Raw genomic sequence first — 27,881 nt, forward strand, 5'->3', positions numbered from 1 at the left:
TTTAAGTATAAAACCGGAACTGTTACCAGTAACTTTGGACGTTTCATTCAAACTGCCACTTGGCAGTATAGAACCCGTAATTTTCATCAAGCCAACTTTGATCTACTTTCAAGGCACAATCAGGAATACTGTCGTAACAGCTACCTTCCTAGGACTGTGAAGTTGTGGAACAGCTTACCTAATATACTTGAGTCTAGCCAGGATCTCTTTTGGTTTAGAGTCCATCTTAACGATCACTTTAGAGGACTACTACAAACTTATAGTCCATGCACCATGATTTGTCAATTATTTTGTATATTACGCAGTCTAATTAATTCTATGGTGATTTTTTTTTTAGCCTATGGGATACGTTACAATTGGGGCTCTGCCCTGTGCGTCTCTCCGGTCACGCCACAGCATTGTTATTCTTCTTCTTTTTCTAATGTCATACAGCTATTTCAATTAACGTTGTCGGATTGAAATCAAGCTAAAAGACAAGACCGCAATGTTTTGTGGGATTATTTTTTATGAATAATTTCATCAAAATCATTCCTGCACGTGCAGGTCATTGTACTGCTAATTACAACCTATTGTTTTCTCCAGGCATGACTGATTTTGATTAATTTATTCATAAAAATCCCACGTAAACTTTCGGTCTTGTCTTTTAGCTTTATGCTTTGAACCGACAACGTTAACTGAAATAGCTGTATGTCAATTTATGTATTTATTTCCTTGTAACGAATTACAATAAACTAAAATAGTTCAGGACATTATAAGTGGTTTAACATCAAGTACCGTCACCGGTCCGTTTGCCCAAAACGATCCCACAATCCCTTACTCATATCAGTCTGACTCTGTTATGAGGACCTTGGCAGATCGTTTTCCTTAGAATTGTAAACGTTGATTATTGTGAGTTTCTGGGTAGAAGGTACATAAGAGCCGGCCTTCTATCCCATTTATTATTCACAAAGCAGCAAAATTTACGTCGTCCGATCACAACGCCTCTTTGGATAGCTGCGGGCCTGCTCGAGCTAGCGAGAGTACTCTACCTGATCAAATATGGCAAGTTCAGATTATAGACCAAGAAAGCGTTCGAGATCCCCTCAAGAAAGGCGAGGAGCTCACCCCGAATATCGTGGGAGGAGACAACGAGAAAGTATAGAAGAAAATTATCGGTGAGTCATAACTGAATAGAAAGTTAGTCGCTTATATAAGCTTGAGAGTTAAGCTTAAGGCTCCTGTCACTTTTCATAACATTGTTGAGCAAATGTTGATCAAATTTTGAGAGAACATAATTGACAAAATATTCACCTCTTGCATCTTTTGCAAACGGTGACAGCCACTGCAAAGGCTTAAGCCCTGGTCAAACAACGCATGATAGTCGACGATAGTTTATGAAGTCAAAACTATCATCCACTATTATTAACCATCAAACGGGTGGTCAAACGGCTCAAAGAAACTCGTGATAGCTGACGATAGTTTACCGTGAACCTCTAGTGTCAGGCACCTGCCGAGTGTCAACATCACAAACAAAACTCCGCAGGGGTGAATTTTTTGAGGGGAAAGAAAGCAGCTGCCTGCTTCGCTTTCCTTCAGTTGTTGGAAGAAGTAACTGAAAATTAATCTTAAGGGCGTTGGCGGAGAAAACAGCTGACCAAAGAACTATCATCAACTATCATGCGTGTGGTCAAAGGAGAAAAAGTATCATCAACTATCATGAAGAATTTGAACACGCTCAAAGTGAATGATAGTTGATGATGGTCGATGATAGCACATGATAGCTGTTGGTCAAACAAGCATGCGCGCTTTAACTATCATTGACTATCATCAACTATCATTGACTATCATCAACTATCATTGACTATCATGCGCTCTTTGACTTGGTCTTTATACAGACTTTTACAGTTGTCTGTAAATTTTGGGTTTAGTGGTGTGCTTCAGACTTGTACAAGACCTGCATTGATAGCATTTTTTTTTTTTGGAAAAAATGACACAGGTATTTCGCCCAAATATGTTCTTTTACAATGCTGTGTGCTACATGTTTGTGCAATCATTAAATAGTATGACGGGGCATGTGAGAGTGGCCTGTTGACTATATAGTGAAAACCCTCAATCCTAAGTAACCTAGGTATATAAATGAAATATTTCTGGCTTTGGAAGTTACCACTACAAATAAAACGTAATAATGACGCTATTTAAAATATCTGATAATTCAAAATAATTCAGAAAAGTCAACTTATCTCTAACATATTGCCGGACCGACTACGGATACAGCAAATGTTCATGTTACAACCTTAAAAGTCCCAGTGATATTATAGGAAACCAGAGGGCTCTCTACATGTTTTTCGGAACATCTTTGCCCTTCCTTCCCACCAACTCCTTCATCATAACTTATTATTATTATTATTATTATTATTATTATTATTATTGTTGTTGTTATTGTTATTGTTGTTGTCATTGTTATTGTTAATGTTATTGTTATTATCATTATCATGATGGTGTTGTTGTTGTTGTTGTTGTTATTAAACTTATTTATTCAATAAGCTTGGTTATTACGTCATTGTTTAAGGTACAGAATCAGCCCACTCCATTATTCAGAACCCAGTTGTGCCCTACTGCAGCAGTATTCATTGTTTTGGCATAAAACCCTGTGAATCATAATTAGTTTATGGTTCATTTTGTAGAAAAGGTTAAAAATTAAACTTGTTTTAAGAAATAAAGATTTTTATCCAAGGCAGCATACTGTATTAATAATTGTTATAAATAGTGCTCCAAGTCCATTGGGTAACAATGCAAGGAAACTGTTGCGGTATTCAGTTCCCAACACAATTGCCTCCAAAATGGTTTCTCGAATGTTTTATGCCTGTGTTTGTTTTATTTTAATAAGCAGTTCAAGTTAGAGATAACAACTAATTAGGAAGCCTATGAAAAATATATTGTAACTTCTAAATGCAAAGAAAAATACAAAATTAATTCCGGACACAGTTTTTTTTTTTGCCACATCTCAATCAAATATTGGTCTGTGGTTGCTGACTTGGAACTCTCAATACACAGTCATGCAACTTACCAGAAATATTATCTTGATTAAAAAAAAAAAGGAAAAACAGACTACAGGTATGAGATAACTGACACTGATTACTGGGGAGACAATTTCCTCTAGGGCAGACATCAACTTTCTTAAAAAACTAAAAGCATGGTGACAGGTCATAAGAAACACAACCTTTCAGGTAATCACTGGTTTATATCGGCTTGGTTAAAAAATTGGTATTAACAACACAATAGGTGATTCTTGTTAACTCTTCTTAACAAATTATACGTTATTTACTGTCAGAACAACAAATGAACTAATTTTCTTTTATGCTGACCTTGTAACATAAGTTAACATTTTACAATTAATAATAAGTTCTTCCTTCCTTTCGCTTTTTCATTTTTTTTCTTTTTCTTTTTTGCCTTTTTTGCCTGCTATCTAGAACCTAAATTAGCCAGGGAGCTAACAAGATAACTAAATGGTTCATTTAGCTTCCTTGCTTGCACATTATTTTAACTAATATTTAATTTAATTCTATGTATTACCACTACAAGATTGTAAGAATCAACTATGTACATTAAAAATAAGCACAAATAAAGATTATTATTATTATTATTATTATTATTATTATTATTATTATTATTATTATCTTGTGCAATGATTCAGACCACATTTCATCAAAGGCCATTAATAGCAACTTCTTGATCATTTTTGTTGTAAAGAATGACTGAAATCCAGAAATAAACAACCTACAGTGTGGCCTCCTTTGCGTATCTGAGCAAATGCTACATTACAGTTAATATCGTTTTCAGTACTAACAGTAAATGTGTTAAATATTACTTCTCACTCTGAAAAAAAAAGCAGACTGAGAAGGAAAAAAGTGAACACCGAATATGCCCCCTGTGGGAGTTGATCCCGGGACATGCATACAGATTACAAGCCCAAGGACTTGCCTCGACATAAACCAAGCAACACTGTCCAAGCATTGAAAAAAATGCATAAAAGAGATGATGCAAATCTATTGAAACACTGATTAGGATGGCCACAGCAAGGCTGCAAATAACGGCCGGTCAACAGACAATTTCCGGTCAAAATTGGGTATTGACCGGACAAATCCTTGAATTGACGGACATCTTGTCCGGTACTTAACCTAGTCGTTCAGAGAAATTTTAATTAATCACGAGGGACAACATTCATGTTTCCGAAAGAAAAAACAAAACGAATATAAAACTAGACAAATTAGTGGTCGAGAAATTCCCGGTAATCGCAAATTTCCGTGATGTCATCAAGTCCTACCGCGACCGCAAATCATTGTGTAGAGGGTTTTACCTTTGGCTAGATAACATGATTGACTCTTAAATAAAGTGATTGATTGCTTGATTGATTGAATGATCGGAAAGCACCCTCACGAAGAATAATCTAGCTGCACCAAGAATAGTCCATGTAGCATTTGCTGCAAAGTGCGAAAAGTGAACAAACCATACGTTACTTCTGGCACACGCTGCAAAACATGTTTGGTTACTAAGCTTTCTGGTGATTTCATCACTCGATGCAACTCAAAAATGGAGCGTATAACACAAAAAGTGGAAGAATAAGGTTGTCTTAAAGGGATTCTAGATGGAATGCAACAGTTGTACTTGGAATAAGACGCCATGCATTTAATACAATTACATACAGTGCTGCCGAATTTCGAAATACTTAGACGATATGAATTAAAGTTAAGTGTTTCTTGTTTATGTTTACATTTCAGTTAGCTTCTTTTTTGAAGTGTAATTTTTAATTATAAATGATTTTGCCAGATGTAAATTAAAACGGACAATTGCAGTTGTATCGTCGAAACCGTTCCACGTACTAAATGCAGGGCTGCTTCTGCAGTTAAGAGTAGTGAAACTAACTTGTAATTTTTATTGCCAAACCAACTTGGATTCAGTTGTTTTTTTTAGTTATAAAAGGATTACTGTGCAATCTGGGTTCACTATCGCAAGAGTTACGACTGTTAAAATTTGACCGGCAAAAAACGGGTAGTGTCCGAGCAAAAACATGTTTGACCGGACAACGTGACCGGAGCCTGCCCGTTAGTTATTTGCAGCCCTGCACAGTGGTGTTTCTTTGCTACATTAGCAAACAGCTGCTGCTCATACTCTAGGCATGATAATTAGAGAAGCAAATTTAACTTAAAACATAATCTGAAATATCAGTCCATTCACCTGTTTGAACAATTCATGAATTTGCTCACAGAACACTTTGATTTGGAAAACTAGTAAGTTTGTCAATTAATTCACACTTTTAGTTAGTGAACTTAAAATATTAGAAGGTAGAGAGTCAAGATCACATAATTTTGAAAAAGTAAGCCTGTTCATTTCCCAACCAATGAATTAATTTTGGTTCATTGGAACTTAGATTGACACTTTCCCTCAGTTATGTGTAAATACACATGAAACATTTGAAAGCAAAATCTACTGTGATTTAAAAGCAGATGGAACAAACTACATGTATGTATGGTGCACAACTCCATAGAAACCTTATCTAAAGTAGTCACAATTCAATAAATGTATTGCCCTTTTTCTTTTTAAAACTAACCACTAAATTTCTAAAAATGTCTTTCTTACAGAAATTCAAAGCCTCTGTCTTCAGGCACTGAAGTGGCAGAAACTAGGAGAGGTGATGGCCGTCATGTCAGAAGGCACCAACAGACTTTCAGAAGAGAAGATGTAAGAAACTTGATATCTTTCTTTCTCGTTCAATGGTCTGCTTGCTGTTGAATATCAACACTCATTATATGAACATTTGGACATGTGAACCAGTGGTTTTCTCTGAGAATCACAGTACACAGTTTAAACTTGATTTCAAGGCATTTATTCAGCAGCAATAAGTGTGGGATGGCTCCTGCTGGGGCACAAACTTGCCCAAGAAACTCTTTCATACAACAGTTGCAGCACACTATCAAACCATGTGTTCAATCTGTCTCTAGAAGGGGCTTAATTAAAATACAATAAATAGCCCTAACAAGGTGACCCTCGGCCACGCTAACGTAACGCTAGCATTTATGTTACATAAATTATGAAAAGTCTGGTGGTAAGAGTGTGTAAGTGATGACTACTTACAAAAATACCAGTCTGTGAAGGGGAAGATTTTACTATAAGAAGTTTTGATTGTGAGCCTGTGAGCTGAGTTTACATAATTTCATGATTTACTAAAAAAAAAGTTTCAAGTTTTTGAAGTCTACACTTCACTGGTTTAAGGACCGTGCCTTCTTTTGTTACTGCGCATACATTCTGCTCATCTCGAGATACCCTATTTTCCTATGGTTGGTGCCTACTGATAATGGGATATTTTTGTGCGGTTTAAAATTTTGCGGAGAAAGCTGAGCTTAGCAAGTGCTTTCGGTATCCAAAAAGAAAATTGGCATAACCATGTATTTTTTCAGAGATAATAAAAAATCAATTTTGAAAAAAACGCCATGTACATTGAGGCACTTCGTTTATAATTATTACTGCTTTTTAGAATAATTGTTGCTTATTTATCTAAAAAATGCATGGTTACCCCCAATTTTCTTTTTGGATTTCAAAAGCCCTTGCTAAGATCTACTTTTCCCGCACACTAATAAAGGTCCGCGCAAAAATACTTCAGTATTGGTAGGCACCGTCCTTAAATTCCTTTTTTTAGTCTAGTATCTTAGTAATAAGCTCCTCAGCTAATAATATAAAAACATTAAAGCATGTATCGAGATTTATCATAAAATCAAAGGCTTGTGTGAGCCAACTCAGTAATGCACATGTGAATAGTGGTAACCGCAACGCAGTACTCGCATCAACTTCAGCTGACTGCATGCTGAAAGGAATCTCAAAAAAAAAAAAACTCTAGGTGACAGGGCATTTGCAGTCGCAGCTCCTAGACTATGGAACTGCCTCCCAGAAGAGCTGCGAAGCAAGAGTGATATTGAGGTTTTTAAACGTCACCTTAAAGCGCATTTTTTTACCAAGGCATTTTCAACTCCTTAGTCGGACTGAACTAATCTTAGCTTGCTTTTGCCTTTGTTTTGCTCTTATTATTTTAATGCAACTGTGTTTCTATTGCATGTATTATATTAGTCTTTATACTAGGTCTTTTTAAGTATTTACTAGCCATATTTATGTCTGTTAATATATTATCTCATTCTTATTTCAGATTTTTTTGTATTGTAATGTGCATTTGATCAAATAATTTGTTAATCTGCGCAATACATTTGTAGAAGTATTAAATTTTCATTATTAATCTTGTAATTTATGTTATAAGAATTTGTGGATGCCATGGGGAATGAAATGTGATGATTAATGAAGGGCAATTCCTCTTCACTTTGAAAAACTGCCATCAAAGCATGATTTCTTCACGGTAAACTCTTGGATTTATACGTCTGTTTGTTAGCTGTCGATAAAGTATTCCTCACAACTTTTTCTTTTGATGTACCATTTTTTACCTTCTGAAAACCAGCAAATTCCTATCTTCAAACTTTACACATGAGGAATTGAGGATCATGCCCGCAATATTGATTAAAATATGATCAGAGTAACCGCTGACCGCTCAGGAGACAGTTTCTTCCTGAAGCAGCGAGGATTTAAATTCAACATTAGTGTTGCTGGGTTTCATTCTGTGAAGACAAAAAACTCACACCAATGTGGAGATACCATATTTTTTCCTTGCGAAACGAGGTTAATAAATTTGTCGGGCTAAAGGCCCGAAAAGAGCTAAGCCGCGCAAATTCGAACAAAAAATATATTTATACAGTATGGATATATAAATTATATATATCATTGAAGGTGTCCATGCTGTTTTCTGGCAACAGTGCAAATGAAGCTTGAATGACATCAGACAAAAGGAAGGTTGCTATGCAGTAACAGGTTGGAAGACAAGCTGGCATCAGATGCAACTCATGTTGAATGTGCTTATTCATCGAAGAGTGAAAAATGTTTACTATTGGTGAAACACGACCAAATAAATTGTGATGCAAATGAACCACAGGAGGATGCACAAGGGACAAGACAGATTCGCTGAGGGAAATTAAACAACGAAACTCAGTGCCAGCAGTGAAGAAGAAGGAGACATCAGGAAACCACAGAGCAAAGACAAAAGACAACATCACTTCGAATCAACAGTCCATCCAGCCCTACCTTTGCGAGGTTTTTCAAGTCACATATTATTTCTAGTTGGGATTACAGTAATTTAAACTAAATAAACAGAAAAGTATCCTTGGCACTCGACCTTGCAAACTTTGAAATTTATGCAACAATCAGATAAAAGGAAACAAACAAACGAAAACTTACACGGTACTTCCCATCTGTAACTCCACAATTAACACTTACGTGTAAACTGTCAGTACAACATCAATAATTATTCATCACAGGTTAGCTCTATATTTTAAATGTTTAATGTTGCTTCATCACAGGTTAGCTCAACAATACTAAACATTAGTTTCTTAACAGGTTAGCTTGCTTAATCTTATAACTGATTCAACTCGCGTTACCACTAAGCCACTTTACTGCGCAATACAGCATGCGCAACAATCGCGCAGAGATACAAAGTTTACGATGTAAATGCTCATCCAAACGGTTCCTATGACCATTAACATAGCTATAGATCTCAACAAACAAACAATGACAACATGATGTTTTTGGGGTAAAGGGGGATGCGGCTCCATGATGTGCATAACAGACAACTCCGATAGCATGACCATAAAGTGCTTAATTTATCTCCGCAGCACTATTAACTGGAGGCTAGTGCTGAATCGGACAAATTGTAGGCAGGTCCAAAAACATACAGGACTTAGCAGCCTAAAAACCTAACTCTCCATGACACTTTTTTTACCACGGCACTATGAGCTAAAACCTCAAGCCAGCATCATGCAAAGAGTGCAGGCAGATTTTCAACCAGCTCAAGGATACTTATCCCATAGCACTCCCACTCTGCCAGCACATGCTGGATAAAGACAGATAAAGGGTTTCAAGATTACAAAGCTAATGTACATGTAGCAAAAAAACAAAAAACAAAAAAAAACCACAAAGCTTGGGGAAGTCACTGCTAGTGACTGACTGAACCATGAACCTGTGAAGTGGACCCAAATTTATCTGTGAGCAGCAACAAAACCTCCAAAGGGAGGATTAAGCCTGGTGGAAATTACAATTTAAATTGACTGGTTTCCATATGATTGCAAGGATTGCAGCGATAACAGCACAACAATGTCATTGTGATCACATGGAAACCATACATTCTGTGATCATTACGATCATTGCAACTGTGATCACAGAGACAGAAATTTTTCTATCACTGCAACCGTTGCAATCCGTATGATAGTGAACTTCTTATATGGAACCACTCTTGTGATGCTTGAGACAGAAACTATCCCAGAAAGCAATGGACACCAAATTATATGTTCACATTTAGCAAAATTGTGGCCATAACATTGTCATTTTCAAGGAAAAAATACCGAAATATGACAGCATTTCACAACAAATTTAGCAAAAGTTTCAAAAACAGGGAGATAAAAGACCTGCTGGCGAAAAAATTGCCAACAATTCTAAATCAGCGGAAGTGAAACCCAAAATAAGTTTAAAAACATTTGAACAGCTGTCCGGGTCCGGTGGGCACAACGCCGTTTGCCAATCTGGAGTCGTGGCTTCAAAGATACATAATTTGTAGAACCACTGTTAATAATTTTGGCTCAGAAAGCAGCCAAGGACCGGACATTCATCAAGGTGATAAAGAAAACAACAGTCTTTAATTTCAAGTAGACTCCAGAATGGACAGAACAGGGAAGAATTATTGACAAAAGACACTACCAAACACCAAGTATGGTTGAAAACCCCATTCCCTGTCAAGAGAAAGAGATACAGTAGGATGAACCTACAGCCTGTAACTGTATACATGTGTATGTAAAGAGTTAAATAGAAACAGTTTTGCTGTGCCTTTAAATCTACTCTTTCAAAGTGAGTCAAGGTTTAGCCTGCCCCCAGGCTAACTGACTACCCTCTAGAATTTTAAATAAATCCTGGATCTGCGAGTCCCCTGGCCTGAGGGTATGATTGAGGTGAAAATGCAATGTCAACCCTGTAAGTGCCAACCACAAGGCACCGTCACTCTTGAGACCAGTGGAATGCTTGTAAACATGTACCTAGCTTTTTAATGTACAGTTTAATTACCAAAATTTGCAAGGGATGAGTAGGAGCATGGATCTACAAAGGTTGATGATACATTCTTTTGATCTGGAGAGATCAGCAGATGTACATGTAGCTGCACTACTGTAATAGCGCCTGCAGTGCATGAAAGAAATAGAAAAAATGGCCACCCCATACTGTTTGTCACCTCTTCTGCCACTGCTGACCGAGCCCATTGTCGCAAAATTAACCATGCCTAAATTGCATAATTTAGCCACATTAAATTTCAATGTCATTGTAACCACAAAATTTGAAAACCACCAAACTGACCCAGCAACAGATTTAAAGGGAACATATTTTCTCAAATTATCTGTGCTAATTCTGCAGTGACATTAATTTCATAACAATTCATGATGCATTAAAATTATCTTCCTATTGATCAGGCCTAAAATTTATGAGTGAAACCGTGACTATCTGTGGTGAGGATGTTTGCAGAGTTCTGACCAGTGCATTTTCATCGTCTGATTTTAATAAATATTCTCCTTTAGCTATTGTCCTGAAGTTAAATAAATGTACATTGTATTGTAAGATAGTCAACAAGGAAAACAATACCATTAGGTTCATCTTACAAGGAAATCGCCAAGGCATGCAGAAAATGATGAGATCAACAAAATTTTGTACATGTAATGACTGCATGTACATGTAAACATTAACTAGCACTTTCATTTTCATTTTTCAGGATAGACCTCAAAAGGAAAGAGGAAGGGATAGAACAAATAGAGAAACAAGACAACAGGACAGTCCAGCTAGAGGTAAACTGCATTTAAATGCACTTAATTATTTTATTAGAGGTTTGTCCCAGGTGGGTACAGTCAACTCTCGCCTTGCAGACAGCCCACAATTACGGGCTCTCACTATTATGGAATTACGGACACTTTTGTGGAACAAACCTGACAGTAAAATATTTTATTGTTTTGACTCTCAATCAAGCGGACACCATGAACTTCGCATGTGACATAAATTGCAATCTGATGTTTGTCATTTGCCAAAACAGAGTTCAAAGACTTCTAGAATGTTTTAATATTTGTACAACAGATTCTGCTTTTTCACTCTTGCACCTTTTCCTTCCAGATTCTTTAGGAAAGACCAAGCCTTCATCCTTCATTCTCAATGACTGCTTAGCAGTTTCACTACTGTTGATATGCTTGTCAAGTCTTACAAGATATTTTGGGTCGCCATATAACTCATAAATAACTGTAATCTCAAGCCCCAGGCCACTGCCACTTCTGTTGATTCTCACACCTCATTATAACGGACTCTCGATATTACAGACACGAAACGATGTCCCAAGGATGTCCGCTATGACAAGAGTTGACTGTACTCAAGGTTTAAAGTGACGGAGAGCTGCTAAGAATTTTTTGGGGTTGTTTTGGGAGAGTCAAAGTCATTTCTGTCATTTCAAACAAATTTCCACTTACACTGTAGCACAGTTTTTTGACCAAGTTCTTATTATAAGTTATTTTTAACAACAAAATAACCCAGGCTCTGAGGCTGCAACTACATCTCAGGGGTAGAGAACTTTTTGCTCACTAAAATTATTGCAGCTATTATTCAAAGTTGTTTTGTGAATGTTGAATTCTATGAAATAAACTAATAAAGTAAGTGCTTTTGTTATACATGTATAAGGACATGAACATTTTAGGATCAGTAAGAACTGTATGCCACATGATCATGCAGTGGTAATGTAGTTGTAACAAGATGTCATTCTCTTGTTACATGTATGTGTATTTGATGTTAGGCTTACAGTCCCATAATCATTCACATTGCAACATCATGCTCAACAGCTATTATCCTCTCCAAATTTGTCAAACCAATCTTGCCTCTAGGTAAGCTCAGGTTTTGACACTCAGTTTCTGCACAATCACTCCTCAAGTCCTATTCCATGGCCACCAAACTCAAAGGTCCTTGCCAATCAAACAGCATATCAAAACCAAATCATGACCCACAAGTATTGTCAGCCTCAAAGGAGCAATCCTCACTTGCTAATTGCACTGTTTATAGCAACCTTAAGTTCTCGGTCATTTGCATTTAATCTGCAGATTTTTTTTTTTAATTTTATTTCACTTGTAATGAAGAGTTACAGAGAAATAGTGACAAACAAACATACAAGCTAAGGAAATACACTACAATAAGACAATAAGACTTAATTAGCTTAAAAAAATTAATAGAAGAAGAAAAAAAAAAGATGTTTGATTACCATTTACAATACCCAAAATGCAGCTTACGTTAAATAGCAAAATCCCAAAAAGTAGGTTTTAGTTCTATGGCATTTAAAGATTGATTTGTAATTTTGAATTATGTTTTTCTATGTCAAGTTTGCTTCTCAGAACTGCAAGGAAGGTATCAAAGAAATATGGGGTCTTCTTCTCTCGAGGCAATGTAATATTTTGCAATAATTATTAAACTGAGGTTCAGGCCAAGTTGCAGCGCGATATTGTTAGTGAAGCCATAGATAATATTTTCTTCGTTGAGCTAGATAGAATCATCATTTTTTGTATTCCACCAATTTGTAAATTCTGTCCAAAACCTTTTGACAAATGAACAACAAATAAATAAGTGGGTTAGTGTTTGTTTTTGTTCGCAAAGATGGCATTTATCCTTCTCTTTAATTTTATCTCTAAATGAGGTTGCGTTAGTGGGCAGAATATGGTGCACGACTTTGTATCGAAAGATGGCGAGTTTAATATCTTTAGTGACATTAATTTTAATCTGCAGATGGTACGTCCAATAGCCGCAAAGCTGGGCAAAGCAGTGAGTCTGCAGAGTAAGTCTAAGTATGAAATTTTTATTACATGTATTTACCATTATCTGTATACTAAGCTTGATAACTAGCTGCTGAATTTATTGTTAAAAATTTATTGAATTTAATAAATTTAGTTAATAAATTTAAATAAATTTATCACACCAATCTAATAGCAAGGTCTCCCCAAAATAAGGGCCAGAACATACATGTATATTTCAGTGTGACATTTTCTTGTACTTACTCTTCTTGAAAATAAAATTTCTTTGTTAGCTCTATTGAAAGGTTGTCTCTCCTACGTGTACAACCTTTCAAAACTAAAAAAATTACTGCCCTCCTCCCCACCCCAGGCAACCCCCAAACTCCCCCCTCCCCCAGTTTATTTCAAGATGCAAACCTAAGTTACAAGGAAAAAGACATCTTGAAAGGGAAGGTAGGAGGTTATCCCTATGTTAATACTCAACAACATAATAATCTTTATTGCCCAGAATCAATTGAGTTTACATATTGATTTCTTAATAAAAGTCGTATGACTTGAGCTGGAAGTCTCAGAAGCCTTACTAGGCTTATCTAGAAGACCCCCTACATTAGAATTACAATACTACATGTACTTGATGACTTAAATTACACTATATATTCATTTTAAAAATAGAAGGGCTATACAAAGTGCCAGATTCATATACATATACTGTATCTTATATGAATACAAGACTCATATAAGAATAAGTAATCCTACTATTTACGTGTAAGAATTTCCGCTTAAAGCTGCATTGGTTTTCTTTTAAGTCACTTGGTAAACTATTGTAAATGTCACAACATAAAACATGCAGAAAGTATTTAAGAAATAAAATATCAAGAATTAAGAATTAAGAGCGGCGGTCAGGAAAAATCGAGCAAAATCTGAATTTTCTGGCGAAACTTAGCGGAGTCGATTTCTTTCATCTTTTGTCCATAATAAGGTTTCACTAAAGTAAGAATCATGGTGTGGCTTAAATTGGCCAGAAACATTTGCGTTTTGAGAAAATCAGGAAAATCGATCGAAGCCTTGTGAACTGAAAAATGATTGAATTTAAAACCGGAAAATCGCCACTTTTCATTGTCTCCCCGTTTGTTTTAGAAGAAGCGTACGAAAATCGGGATTTCTTATATCGAAAGACAATCTCTTTCTGATATGATAACCGATGAATTTGTGTTTGTTATGATATCTGGCAAATTTAAACAATTTAAAACCAGCGGCATATTTTTACAGCTGGTTTACTCTGTAATGTAGTGTCAAAGGTCAAGCACACATTTCAGTATGTGGTATAACTCGAAATATTCTCATACTTTGGCTTTCAGTAACAATTGCCTTGATGTACTTCATACCTAAATATCAGGCTGGGTTCTCCATTGAGATTTTCACAAAAGGTCGTTAAAGTTGGCTAATTTCGACCACGACATCGTTTGGCGACCAAATGACTGCCAGTGAAAACAAACCGACGCGACGGGCAAACTGCTAATTACAGCTTCAGGGCCTTCAATAATGCTCCTATCTTGCTTTATCAGAAAGATTTCTGTTTTCCCCTCGCTTCCTTTTAACCATTATCGACGGGAAGAGAAGAAATGGAAAAGATTCAGACATGTCTAACAATGTTGCGTGACAGCAAATATGCAAATTAGTTAGATGGTCACTGAGATATGGCAGTAGGCAGTAGGGAAGGGGTGGGGGGCGGGAAGAATTGCTTTAACAGGCCCGTAGTCAGGCTAAAACAACTGGGATGGGGAAAGCAAATTGGAAACATCAAAAAAGGGGCAGATATAGTAAGCAAAACAATAACTTTGCACTTGCATCACACTTTTTGGTACATTAAACTTCTTTTCGACCCTTTGCCGTCACTGTACGGACTACCACGTGAAATTGCCAAACTTGTTCACGTTTAAAGAATGACGTAAAAAGACGACGACAAATTTCCCTTTCTCTTTTTCCAGTGAACTTGGAATCAGGCAGTAAGAATATGTCCGCAGGAAGATTTGTCTAAAATTAAAAAAAAAAAGGTGGGAGCTGGAATTATCGCGATGAAGTTTAAAAGAACGCGAATTCTCTTTGTGTTTTCGAATTCGCTACCATCACCGTCATGTTATCTTTAACTCCCTACTAAAAGACACAAATCGGTCATGAGGATTTTGGTTCTTATTTCCGATTCACAAGGAAGGACTGCCTTTGCTGCTGTTGTATAAAAGCCAAATGTTAGCGGAGGAAACTGTCAGGTAATAAACAATTTATTAAGGGTTGTGAAAAGGCACTTGCAGCGTCAGAATTCAAGATTGATTGTTGTACATTATTACTGTTTTTTAATTATTTATTTTTTGACACATTGTTTTTTACGCTTCTTAAAATTCTGGGGGGGGGGGGGTCGGGGCTCGAGTCCCCCCCTGCCCCTCCCCTTGTTAGGGACGCGTTTAACAGTATGGCTTTATATACCAGCTGCTTATCTGGAATAACGAACTCTTTGTGACAACTTTTGCGCAAATGACTAGTACCCGTAGTTCTTTATTGAATTTTCTTTTTCGTAGCGACCAGCAACAAAAACCGTCAATGCGAAAGATACACCGGAGGAACAGACTGAAAAAGATACACTCACTGATTTAAGTGTAGAGCGAAATTTTACTTCTTCCCAAGATAGAGGGGAAAGGGGGGTGGGGGTGGCTTAATTAAATACATAACCTTATTTCTTTTTAATTTCAGCCTCTTCATTTCACTTAGACCGTCATAAGCTGCTTCCCTTGTTCTAAAGATTAAAGGAAGGTGCATGCAGACCTAAAAATCCTAGCATTAGGGCGTGGCGAAGACACAAACTTCACACTTTTAAGAGCTGGGACCAGGCTTCTTTTCCTTCAATTGAAAAGTTTTCAATACTTTCCTTTAATAGGGATAATAAGTCTTTAGCATGGGCGTTACACAAGCCTGAAAAGCTGTAACTATGATGTCTTACTTTCCTCAAGAGAAGGACCTTTTTACGAGGTAGTGAACAAAAAGTTGTCCACCACAGTCAGTAGCACTAGGACTCGGGTTCCAAGCACAGAAAATAAAAATAATAAATAAATAAATAAATAAATAAATAAATAAATAAATAAATAAATAAATAAATAACACTGAAAACTTCACGTTTAGTCTAATTAACGGCTTTCTCCGCATCTGATGAACTGAAAATACATCTGAATACTAATATTTTGTGCTGGAAAAGACCGAATGTGCAAAAAAGTAAAGTGTTCCATCAGACGTTTTTACAGTTTATTATACATAAAAGGTAATGGAAATTATGTAAACGCATACCTGAACCAACTGGAATAAACAGTCCTAGTTTCTTCCATAGCAAATAACACGAATTTTTTTCAAGTCCTCGTTCTAGTTTTGCGGCTTTTTGCGCCTGGCTGTCATGGCTTGATACCGGCGGAGAAGTTTGACACTTATTTGAACTGACCTCGACGCCAGCCAATGCCCAGAGACGAACGGTGTCGAAGATAAATCGTCAATTCCGAAAAGTGAAGGAGATGAACATTCATGGTGAAGGAGATAAACATTCTTGTCAGAATAAGTTCAATTTCGGTTTCTACATCGGCTATTGACAAGGAAGCCTTGTGACCGGCGATGTTCCTTTTGCACTAGTTTACTTCAGTTGATCTGCTCCTGTCTCTGGGGTCGTAAGAGCAAGGACCTCCGACCAAGGAGCTAAAAGACCACCTCCATGCTTCCATGACAGCACAAGAATATCAGACCAAATTTAAAGTGACAAATTTTCCAGTTTCCTTAATTGAATTTATCTTACATTTACTTTACTAATTCAATTTACTTTGGTAAACACCAATGCGTGATATTATTAATATTCACTGATTATTGGTGATTTCGGAATTTGTAAAACGCAACCCTAACTATTTAGCGAATTAAAAACAGAATAGGAAAGTTTGACCGGTCTCCAATTTTTATTTCAGCGAGCATTTTACCATAGTCATAGGGGAGAACTTCAACCCCACAGATTTCCCTTTGATGCGGTTTCATTGGCAATCTGACACCTGAGCGAACTCAAGAAATGGACATCGAGACGCTTACTGCTCCTTACTAGATATGGTTTTATAAGCAAAAATCTCACAACGCAAACGAGAAAAATCGGTTCCCAGACCGGACTTTACCTTATTGTAATTAAAGATTAAAAGAAATTTGTTTTCATTACGCTTTTTTGGTATATGTAAAATTAGTCTGTTTATTGTCACGGTAACGCAACAACGGTTGTTTATTTAGCCGTTGTCGGAATTTTAAACGAATTATGGTGACTTCAAAACGGTCGTGTAAAGTGCTTAATTCAAAACCCAGGCTGATTTTAATACATTATCAAGAACAACGTTACATTACTTAAAAGGCAAAGTTTAAGAAAAATAGGCGTTATTCCACATAGCGAAAACTATCTTTAAAATTTATCCGTTTTTGCGGGATTTTTCCTGTTTAGAAAAGGGACATTTTCCTAAGCTCTGTTTGCTTTTATTAATAATGGTTAAGTCTAGTTCAAACTTTTCTATAAACGTGCGGTGCTTCCGCTGTCAATACCGAGTATAAAAATACCATGGATCTTCTTTCCTTCCAGATGAAGAGTCAGTTCAGAATATTAATTTCACACTGCCGTGCGGGTACTTTCGGGATCCTCGCGGGTCAAATTTGTTTATCTCAGTTTTCTAGAACGTTAAGCGCTCCTAGAGAAAACTGAAGGCGGCAAATTTGTTCTCTACTTAAAGGCTTTTTGTAGCCAGAAAATGAGCGAAATTGATTTCTCGAGTTCTGCCACCAAATGCTTGATATTTTCTGACCGCCGCTCTTAAGAAACTTTTAAGAATAATAATGGTAAAACTCATCAATTAAGCATCAAGGTACAGTTTTAGTTTGGCTTTGAATGACTGAAAGCTACCAGCTCTCAGTCAATCCATTTTTGGTTTGAAAAAACTATCTATTAGTTTTTAATGGACTTTTCAAAGAAATTTGTCAAAAAAGGTCAAGTATGGGAACTTGCACACATTACAAGACAGGTAACCTACTTTTCATCAGTAATCTTAAGTAACCTTACTGTAAGAATCTGACGCTGTTTAGAAACTGACACAAGTTGATTTGTAAGCACTGACCAGTAATTAGACATCTCAGTCATTGAAATTTGTTTTTGAATTTATTGCTTTAAGGCTCCAACAGAATATCGATGGCCCAGATTACAATCTCTCTGGAAAGTTAACAGAATATACAAACACATACAAGGTAAGATCTTAACAAAATACATATTAGCTAGGTGTGAACCCTTAAAAAACCAGGTTGACTTCAGTTATCACATAGTAAAGAACGTGACTATGCAAGGGCTTGCAAGGTTGAGTATAGCCTAATTTCGATAATTATATTAAAATTCAGCCTGAAACAATAATATCACTTTGAGGCTCCAGGGAATCAATTGTACAGTTTATATGCATTTATTCCCCGAAGCCTCACAGTGATGTTTATTGTTTCAGGCTGAATTTTAATACTTGGAAATTGGGCTATTGGCACATACTGATGAGACTTAAACCGCCGACCGGTTAGCTCAGCTGATTGAGCATCAGACTACCGTGCGGGAGGTCGTGGGTTCAAACCCCGGCCGGACCAACACTCAGGGTCTTTAAATAAGTGAGGAGAAAGTGCTGCCTTTGTAATGACATCTACAAATGGTTAGACTTTCCAGTCTTCTCGGATAAGGACGATAAACCGTAGGCCCCGTCTCACAACACTTAAATGTTCATAACCCTGTGGGACGTTAAAGAACCCAGACACTAATCGCAAAGAGTAGGGCATGGAGTTCCCGGTGTGCTGGTCTGGTCTTTGTGCTGTTTCATGATTTCATGGGTTGGGAGTGTAGGATGAGGTCGCTAATGGACATATGCTGATGTAAACCGCATTTGAATATATATAAATAGAAAATGCGGTATATAAATGCATTACCATTACCATTATTCAAACGTTTTTTTCCTTTATCTGTCTTTTGTCTAAGATGCATGTTTCAAGATCGTTCATGTTTGATGCCAGAAAGTACATATACTGGTATGCTTATTGTAACATTATGTCTGTGGATCAATTTGTTTTGTAGGGTGTTGTCATCAAATACAGTGAACCACCTGAGGCAAGAAAGCCAAAGACAAGGTGGCGACTTTATCCCTTTAAAGGGGAAGAAGCAATGTGTAAGTAGATTAGTATTATCCATGCAACCTTGGCAATCAGAGCACTTGTATTAATTAAAAGATGTAAATTAAACATTCAAGGCTAAAAATAATTAATGAAAATAGTACTTGTTTTCTGTTGTTTTTAGTAATATAATATTTAAGATTGTTTGAGAGCATGTCACAAATTCTGAACATTTCTTGAACCAGAAGATGAGTTAACATTCATTTGGTATCAAGAGGAGAAAATGATAAAACACACTCCAGAAAAAACATGGCAAACCATAAATATGGGGTGAGATTACTTGAAACGAGTGGGCTATTCTACTGTTAACTGTAAAGCGCTCATGGAGCATTAACTGCAGCATTGTCAGAAAATTTTACACTGTAACTTTAATTTCCAGGGAAATTTACTATCTTTGTTCCTTTTGTAGCTGTTATGTACATTCACAGACAAAGTGCCTATTTGTTAGGAAGACAGAGACATGTAAGTAGGACCGTGGATAATAACACTGACAAAGAAAACTATATACATTGTGCGCATATACAGATAACAAGCTAATCACCAGGGAAGTGAGAATGTAGTAAATATCATTTGTAATGAGTAGGCGACATGGTGTAGGTTGTTGGACTGGGTTTAATAACTCCAGATTTCTGTGTTTTGCTATAAATGGCCATCCTTTAGATGTTTGCCTTACCAGAGTATACTTTGTGATATTCATATTGAGAAATCTTACTCAGTGACTGCATTTAGTTTTATTGTCTATTTTGATTATCCCTAAGGGAAACCAGGATTAAGTAAAATTAAACCCCAATAAATTTATTGTTTAAAACAGCAGATAACTTAGTTAGTCACCCTCTGACAAATGCATAAACACATCCCGTCTTTTACTACCAAGTAAAATTAGCAGTTCTGGCAAAGGTGAGTGTTTAGGGCATTGGGCAGTTTCCCCATTTCTGGGAAAATAACACAGCAGGTGATAATGATGCTGGTGTAGGCCGGAGGGAGTTTAAGCAGCATAAAGGGTTCAGGGGGGCGAAGGAAAAGGAAGCAAAGGACTCTCCACCCTTATATGTGATTATTCTTGAAAACTTTGCTCTCCTATATTGCAGATTGTTGACATTGCAATAGATCATCCTTCTTGCTCAAAACAACATGCAGTTCTTCAATACAGACTGGTAGATTACAAGAAATTGGATGGGACTGCTAGCAGAAAAGTAAAGTAAGTAGTATACAGCATAAAGTATGCACACACTTTGGATACATTGAGCTTTCATGGTTTATGAATAAACAAAGCTGACTAATTTACAATACAGTAAAAGGTTTAACTAAACAATAATTATTATTGGCAGTAAAATTTTACAAAGTGTATGAAAGATGGTAGGGTGCCATCAAACCCAAGAGCATCATGCCTCAACGCAATTATATACAGTGCCGTATTTAACCTAGTTTATTATCCTAGTTTATTATTCATTGTAACTTTCTTTTTTTGTATGTCGTGGTGAATAAATAAATAAATAAATAAATAAATAAATAACAAGACAAAATAATTAGCAGATTCCATTTTGCTATGTGTCTGTTCAGTTAGAGATCACAGTCAGACATGACATCAGAATGTGGTAAGAACAACAAAAGTAGCACATGATCCTAAGAAGCTATAAGACAACTACAGGAAACAAAACAACCTAGGAAAAACCCAAAACAATTTTACGCCTTCCTAGTTGAAAATTCAACGCTTTTCAAATTTCAATCAGGTCAGGTTTTCATCCCGTTGATTTGACTGTCACAGTCCTAATTCAAATGTGCTATAGGTGGAATGAAAAATATGGAATAAGGATTGTTGATATGCGCAGTATTTATTGACATTCAAAAGCATTTGATTCTAAATTTCTTGATTATAAATTGGAGTTTTATGGTATCCCTAAATCTGGAGCTAAGATGATTTAACTTGTATTTTAGTAGACGGCAACACTTGAGTTCATGGTCATCAGTAAGTTTATGTCATATCAGATGTTAGTCATGGTAGTTTGAAATAATGGCTCCAATTATTCAGACTCGCAACAGTGTAGCATAGGTGTTGATCGCAACCGGTACTTTCAGAAATGAATATATTGCAGTTATAATATACTATAGAGAAAATTGAAATTTTGCTAATAAGTGACCCTGTATGTAATACACACGTAAATTTCACATTTCATCAACTACGAAAGTTTTGGCTCTATAAATATTTCAAACACAATTTTCGGAGTTATCGATATAACATTTACGGCGAACGTTTCAGCATGATTGAATGTGATAGGTGAATTTCGATCCTCGCTTTGGTTGTTAGTGATTGGATGATTTCGATTCTCATTGTTGAGACTACACACTGTTTCCTCACGGGTCTGCTGTTTTACCAATCGGCTGTTGTGTTGCTAAATCAAGCAAGGTCAACATACCACCAGTTGCTTGAACTAGTGCATGATTTAGTGAAAACATGCAAAGAGGAGGCCGAACAGATCTACTAATAATAGATTTGACAAAAGTATTTGATAAAGTTGGCCATAAGCAAGCAACCATTATGATGTTAGCCGAGGGAAAACCAAATGCTGAATTCAGGATTTCGTCACAGATCGCACTTAGAAAGTGGTTAAGAATTGGTTCATGGTTAGCGTGCGTATATCGAGGTATGGATGCACGCGGGAAGTTTGGAGAGCACGAGAGAAGCGTAAGAGTAGGCCGAGAGCAACTCTAGCTTCTTGAGTGCTCTCCAAACTTCCCAAGTACATCCATAACTCGATATACGCACAGCTAAAAGCATGAACCAATTCTTTTATAACATAGTGAAAATAAAGTAAACGATTCCTGGAAAACAGGTTTTGTTCCTGATTAACAACAAAAAACTCTGAACAAAAAAAAAAGATGAAAGTGGTTTCTCATTTGGTTTAATCTTAACGTTTCATTCACTTCGACAAGCTCTTACAAATATACATTCTTTATGGTGTTGTCTCTCTGTAAAAAGTTTTTTATAACAGCGCGCGCATGCTTCCTTCATCTGACTTGCACACGTCATCGGATGGACGCACGGCCGTGCGTATGTTGAGAAATGTACCATGATGACGCCAATAGGAATTAGATTTGGATGCACGCGCGCTATGTTATAATGGTAGATGGTGGGCTGGAGAACGCGTGAAGTCTGATGTCCCCCAAGGCTATCTTGAGGCCTTGTTTATTTTTATTGCGCATGAACGCCCTTGTCTTCAACTGTTTGACTGTTTGCTGACGATACGCTCTCATACCCGACCATTCAATCACAGGCTGAAAGCGATATACTTCAAAACGATTTTTTTATGTAAATTGGAATTTTGGGAAGACAAATGGCCCATGGAATTTAATCCCAGCGAATTTTATTGCCTACATGTACAAGTGTCTCATAAGCAGAACCCCATTGCTCGTAATTACAGGCTGCGTGGTTCTTGGTACTGTAGGTGCTGTTAGATAGTTGATCCGCCCTCATCAACCATCATGCCATAGAAATTTCGAGCTTGCAATCGAATTGTTAAGTAGATAGCAAGTAGAGTGAGTAGCGCATGGCGTGACCTATTTATATCAGTAAAAATGTGAACTTGTCTTGTTGTTAAGTCTTGAACGACTAGTAGATTTATACTGAAACAATTAGATTGTTTGCTCTTGATAAAAATTTTGAGCTCATAATCCAATTGTTTAAGATATTTGGCAGATTTATTCTCAGTTTTCTGCCATCCAGTTCAAAACTGTTTTTCATATTTGGGTGATTGTTATCAGGTGTGAAAACAACAAGGTTCTTTTTTTTTTTTGTCGTTATTTGGTGGCGAATGAAACAAATAAAAAATAACTCTATCATGTCAGTAAACTGAAGATCACAATGTTGTTTACTAACAATAAAACATATAATTTTGATATTTTGTAGGCCATATATTATTGACTTGGATTCAATAAATGGAACATACCTAAACAACCAAAGAATAGAGCCCAGAAGATTTTATGAATTAAAGGAAAAGGTCAGAATCTTGTTGTTGCTGTTGTTTCAATTCATTAAGAAGTTTAACACTTGTATTGTTCCAATGTTAACAATTCCACTAAGCCTGAGGAATGCAGTTAGCTATTTGCTTGTTATCCACACAACCCAGATATGGGTCACTTATTCCAGCATCACTCAACCCTATATCATATTCTTTATATCCTCACCTCGCTGGGTTTTTGTAATATTAAAACCGAGTCTTACGAGCTTCTCTTACAAGTGGCGAAAAATGTGGTTCATGATACAGAAGCCATCTGCCAAATCTAACCTCTCCCAATGAGACCACTGCAGCCCTCCTTCCTCCACTTTTCTTAGACTTGCCACAAGTCAACATCTTATTTCAATTAATGGCATCGAAAGTGAGCAATGAGCGATGGAGATGTGAGGCGAGAACGTTTCCACCTGACTGGACTCCATCACAAAAACGGATTTTGAGAAAGTCTACACCGCTTGTCCTGTCCATGATGGTTACCTCTCACAATACTTTTATGTTCGCTTGATTATTAACTCTTCTCGGCATGTGCGTGGAAACCTTAATTGTGAAAGATTCAGATCGTTCTTAACATAAATTTCGTATCTGGGCAAGTTTGGAAGGTCTGCTGATACGCCAAAAAGTGGTCTTTTCGTCTGACTGATTTTCTGTTTTCCTTTTTCTTTTTTCACTGGCAAGCGTTCTTGTGTCATAAGTTCTTCGTTGATGTCCCTAGCCATCTTAACTATTTCCCTCTGGTCTTCTCTTCAGCTCCATTTCTGTCTGTTATTGGACAGGTTTTACCATACCTGGCCCGTGATTCCTGTTTCTTACTCCAAATTCTTCCCATTATCGCTTTTCAAACAGCCTCTATGTATTTTCTGCCATCCATTCCTTTCTCTATCAGTTTCTTTCCATGAGCTGAAGAAGAAGACGCACAGATCATGAAAAGCACACATTCCGTCTCAAACTACTATGAGACTGGTACAGGTGAGGGATTATATGGGATCGTTTGGGTAGACAGATGGAAGTTCCACCGATGAAAAAGTGAATTTCTTGGCAGTCAGTTGAAAAGGAAATATTGCCTTGCCCCCGTTCAGCTTTTTTCCAGACTCTCACGATCAATTCGTTTCAATGCTGTAAAGGAGGCGAACGGCCTGGGAAAGCCCAGAAAAAAACTGTGCATGCATTTGCTTTAGTTTTCAAAATGAAGGACCTCATTTGAACTCTCTGCATTAACTAGGCGTTACTCAGATCAGAGGATACAGCAATACTGTAAAAGCAGCTATATTAAACCCAGCTCGACCATTTCATTCGTTGTGTTAACTGTGAGTAGCAGATTTGTTGTTAAGCTAGTACAAAGAACATCGTATTGAACTTACTACTGGAAATGAACAGATAGATTGGAATCTAATTGTCAGTCGGTCCATCTGTTTTCAGATTGACCGAGATGAAAGACAGAGAGACGCTTAGGAACTAGGCAATAGGAAATACTGTTTTAGGTGAACACTATTTAACAAGAACTACGCTACTCTGAGAAAATGCTGAAAAATGCACCCTTTGTCTGCACGATATCCGTCTGTCTACCCAACGATCCCACAATCCCTTACTCGCACTATTCTTTATATCAGTCAGTTCCCTGTTGTGTAAGTCCCCCTATGCTAGTCAGTATCCCGGTCATGGAAGAAGATGAGGTAAAAAAAAAACGCGGTGTAATTCATTAGATTGTTTTAACTGTTTATGAAATTTTGTTAAAAGCAGTTTTCAAATAAGTGTCATAACACCTAAAGCAAAGTAGTTACCTGGGCCAATTACGGCGTCCACAAATAACAATGAACCAATCAACCCGCCAAGTGCAGGAATTGCGTGTGAGCCGGTCATGGTTGGTTTTGGTTTTACTTTAATTGCCTGAGCATGTTACAAAGCGTAGTAAAGTAATTACAAAGCAAACAATGACTTTCGACACTCGATTAAAAACCGCACTAACGAGGGATGACTGTTAAAATAGCTGCTGACAACTGTTGTTGTTACCTTGGCAGGATGTTCTTAAATTTGGCTTCTCAACAAGGGAATACGTCATTCTAACCGAGAAATCGCAAGACAAAGAGGACGACCTGAGTAACGAAGAGCAATAAATAGTGCATAATACATAACAACACGGTTGTTTGTTAATTTATATTTTGCACAATTACTGTTCATAGGTCGTAAACTAGTGTAATAGAATTAACAAGTGCTCTCTACAGTCTTACTCAAGAGTCCTCATAGAACTCTTAGCTCGCTTCAGACTTTCCACTCGACCGTCAGGAGCATACCTGAGCACAGTCAAGTGGAACAAAACAAGGTAGCAAACATCTAGAAGCGAAGATGAAAAATCTTCCTTGGTTCACTTGAAATCATCAACTACTGTCTGCTGTTTGTTCATTCGCTCTTATAGTCTGGGTATTTAAAAAGATCAAAGAGAAACTAACTATGGAAAATTGCCATGTGCTTTTTAGAATCAACGAACTTTTGCAGACATTCGATTGTACGACTAGAGGTGTATATCAGATGTTTATTTGTTTTGTGAAAATGGTTTGACATCTCGAAAGGAATTTTAAAATGGTGACAGAAATGATGTAATTTATTGATCCTTATATACGAGATTAGCAGAGCCTTTAACCAAAGAGAGGGAACGTGTGTGGTGATGGTTCAAAAAGCCCTATTCATGTACTGCGTTAAATCAGAAGGGTGTGTATAAAAACGGACACAATCGAAGAACTTAGTTTCAGACCATCTTGAAGACTATAATTTACAGATAAGCATCACACCTTTACATCAGCTTATCTCAGGCAACATTCAGATCCATTTTAAGTAAATTCCTCAGTTAATTTCGTGGGGGATGGTAATTCCACGAAAACACGTGATACACTTGGGTCCAGTTTTCCACACACTCTCCTGCATTGATTGATGCTATCAATCAAGGTTCATTGCTCAGCAAGATTTGGGATATCTTTATCCCTTACTATTCTAATAGGTTGCAGGGTTGTCGGGTTTGGCATTCACTTTCAAGGGATATAATCTGCAAGGGGCATCTTCATTCTGGCGCAGGTGACTTCCCAGATTTCACTTTTTCCATTGCACTTCGAACATGAGCATCTCATCCATGAAGTAGGCATTCCACCTTCCTTTCTTAGAATACCGATGATGTTCATGAAGTTGTCATACTGGAATCGCCATCAATTCCAGAAGTGATCAAGACCTCGATGTAGAAACTTAGCTCTTCTTGTGAGTGTTACTTCATTTTGCGGCTAACTTCATCAGAAGTGCTTCTTGATGGCGTGATAGAATCCTATGACCAATAATCAGGTGGGAAGGTGTCAGTTGTTGTTCCATTTCATCGTAAAGACATGTCAATGGTCATTAATTCAAAACTGCTTCAACCTCTACCAAGGCAGTAGGTAGTTCAACAAAGTTTAATTGAGCATTCCGCAAACACTTCTATAACTCTCTAACCACTAATTTCAAAAAACAAATTATCCTATCTTGTCCCCATACATATCTTATAAAAGTACTGTGGCGAAGTTATTAAAATATCAAGAAAGTTCACCGTTTGTGATCATATCCTTAATTTTGATGTCCTCAGGGGTTGAATAAGCATTGTTATTAAAAACTGAATCATTGCATAATGCAATTCCATGGATTTGATTGGCTTAGCGGCTATGGTATATGAGCTATTATAACATGCCCGAGAACTGGGACCAATAAATTATCTTCTGGTTGTTCTTGCAAAGTGAAATCATCAAGATCTAGCAATATTTCTTGATTGTTTCTAATAAAACAATTATTCCACTCGCACTTGTTGGATATGAAATGTTCATAGCCAACTCGGCTCTATGCGCCGCGTTGGCTATCTGTCATCTCATATCCAACGCGCGCTCATGGAATAATTGTTAAATATTGCAAGGAGAAATTTGATGCTGATCACTGTGTGTTAGGTTCAAGCTTAGCTTGACTGATTTTACCATCCACTCGAAGAAACCCTCCCACCTAGGGGCTGCCTCGACAATGAACCTACACTTGATGCCTTCACGCTGACAATAGGCCTGCACCCTTGAATCCTTAAAAGTTGTTCCATTGTCACTGGCAATCAAGGTGTAACTTCCCTTAAGAATTAGGGCACGTAGAAAATGTTCTGCACTTATGTTTGGCACGAGTTCCAAATGAATAGCTCGTGTTGTAGCACATGTGAATAATACTATTACGCCTTGTTCATCTCTATCAAGGCGCACATATCTATCTTATCGTATCTTGTTCATCTCTATCTTATCTAAACCTGATTCACCTAATGGATTCTGGGAACTATCGGACCAAATATTTAATGTAATAAGCGATAAAAGTGAACATGCAAATTATTTATCGGCCAATCGGGATGTTGCCATGCGGCAAAATATCTTATTTTAATTGTATCGCTTTATTCAAGGTAGCTGATCCAGAGGGGGTGGGGTTGGCATTCTTTTTTTTTTTTTTTTTTTTTTTTACAGCCAACAAGATCTTCTCAGCTTACACTGATAAATTTTTATTTATTACCACGTGATTGTAATAATTTTGTAAATAGTTTTTTTTATTAGAGATATCCTGATTGAGATATAATAAAGTTATCTTATCTTATCTCTTCCTTTTTTGAGAATATATCCTTGACATACAAAGATCCGCCAACGTCCACTCTAAGTAGTTAAATGGTGAACATATCAAGATGACG

The 27,881-nt window shown here is 37.0% G+C and overlaps 1 protein-coding gene across 1 annotated transcript; it reads left to right on the forward strand.

Annotated features, from left to right (window-relative positions):
- The first annotated feature begins 816 nt into the window (after positions 1-816).
- LOC146454708 (smad nuclear-interacting protein 1-like) lies at positions 817-27,790 on the forward strand. Its single transcript, XM_085095283.1, has 10 exons — positions 817-1,154; positions 5,619-5,718; positions 10,874-10,946; positions 12,910-12,958; positions 18,134-18,206; positions 19,063-19,153; positions 19,567-19,619; positions 20,246-20,355; positions 23,062-23,152; positions 25,183-27,790. Exons 1-10 carry the CDS (start codon positions 1,039-1,041, stop codon positions 25,276-25,278), a joined length of 852 nt encoding a protein of 283 aa, XP_084951409.1. The 5' UTR covers positions 817-1,038; the 3' UTR covers positions 25,279-27,790.
- Positions 27,791-27,881: the final 91 nt, after the last annotated feature.

This window comes from Pavona decussata, unplaced genomic scaffold (genome assembly GCF_977016875.1).
Source record: "Pavona decussata unplaced genomic scaffold, jaPavDecu1.1 SCAFFOLD_300, whole genome shotgun sequence".
Lineage (NCBI taxonomy): Eukaryota > Metazoa > Cnidaria > Anthozoa > Scleractinia > Agariciidae > Pavona > Pavona decussata.

Excerpts from the sequence above, each read along its gene's own strand:
- LOC146454708 (XM_085095283.1), top strand. The coding sequence starts at position 1,039 with ATGGCAAGTTCAGATTATAGACCAAGAAAGCGTTCGAGATCCCCTCAA. Across the intron at positions 12,959-18,133 it reads CAAAGCAGTGAGTCTGCAGA|GCTCCAACAGAATATCGATG; the intron begins GTAAGTCTAAGT and ends TATTGCTTTAAG. Across the intron at positions 19,620-20,245 it reads TGTTAGGAAGACAGAGACAT|ATTGTTGACATTGCAATAGA; the intron begins GTAAGTAGGACC and ends CCTATATTGCAG.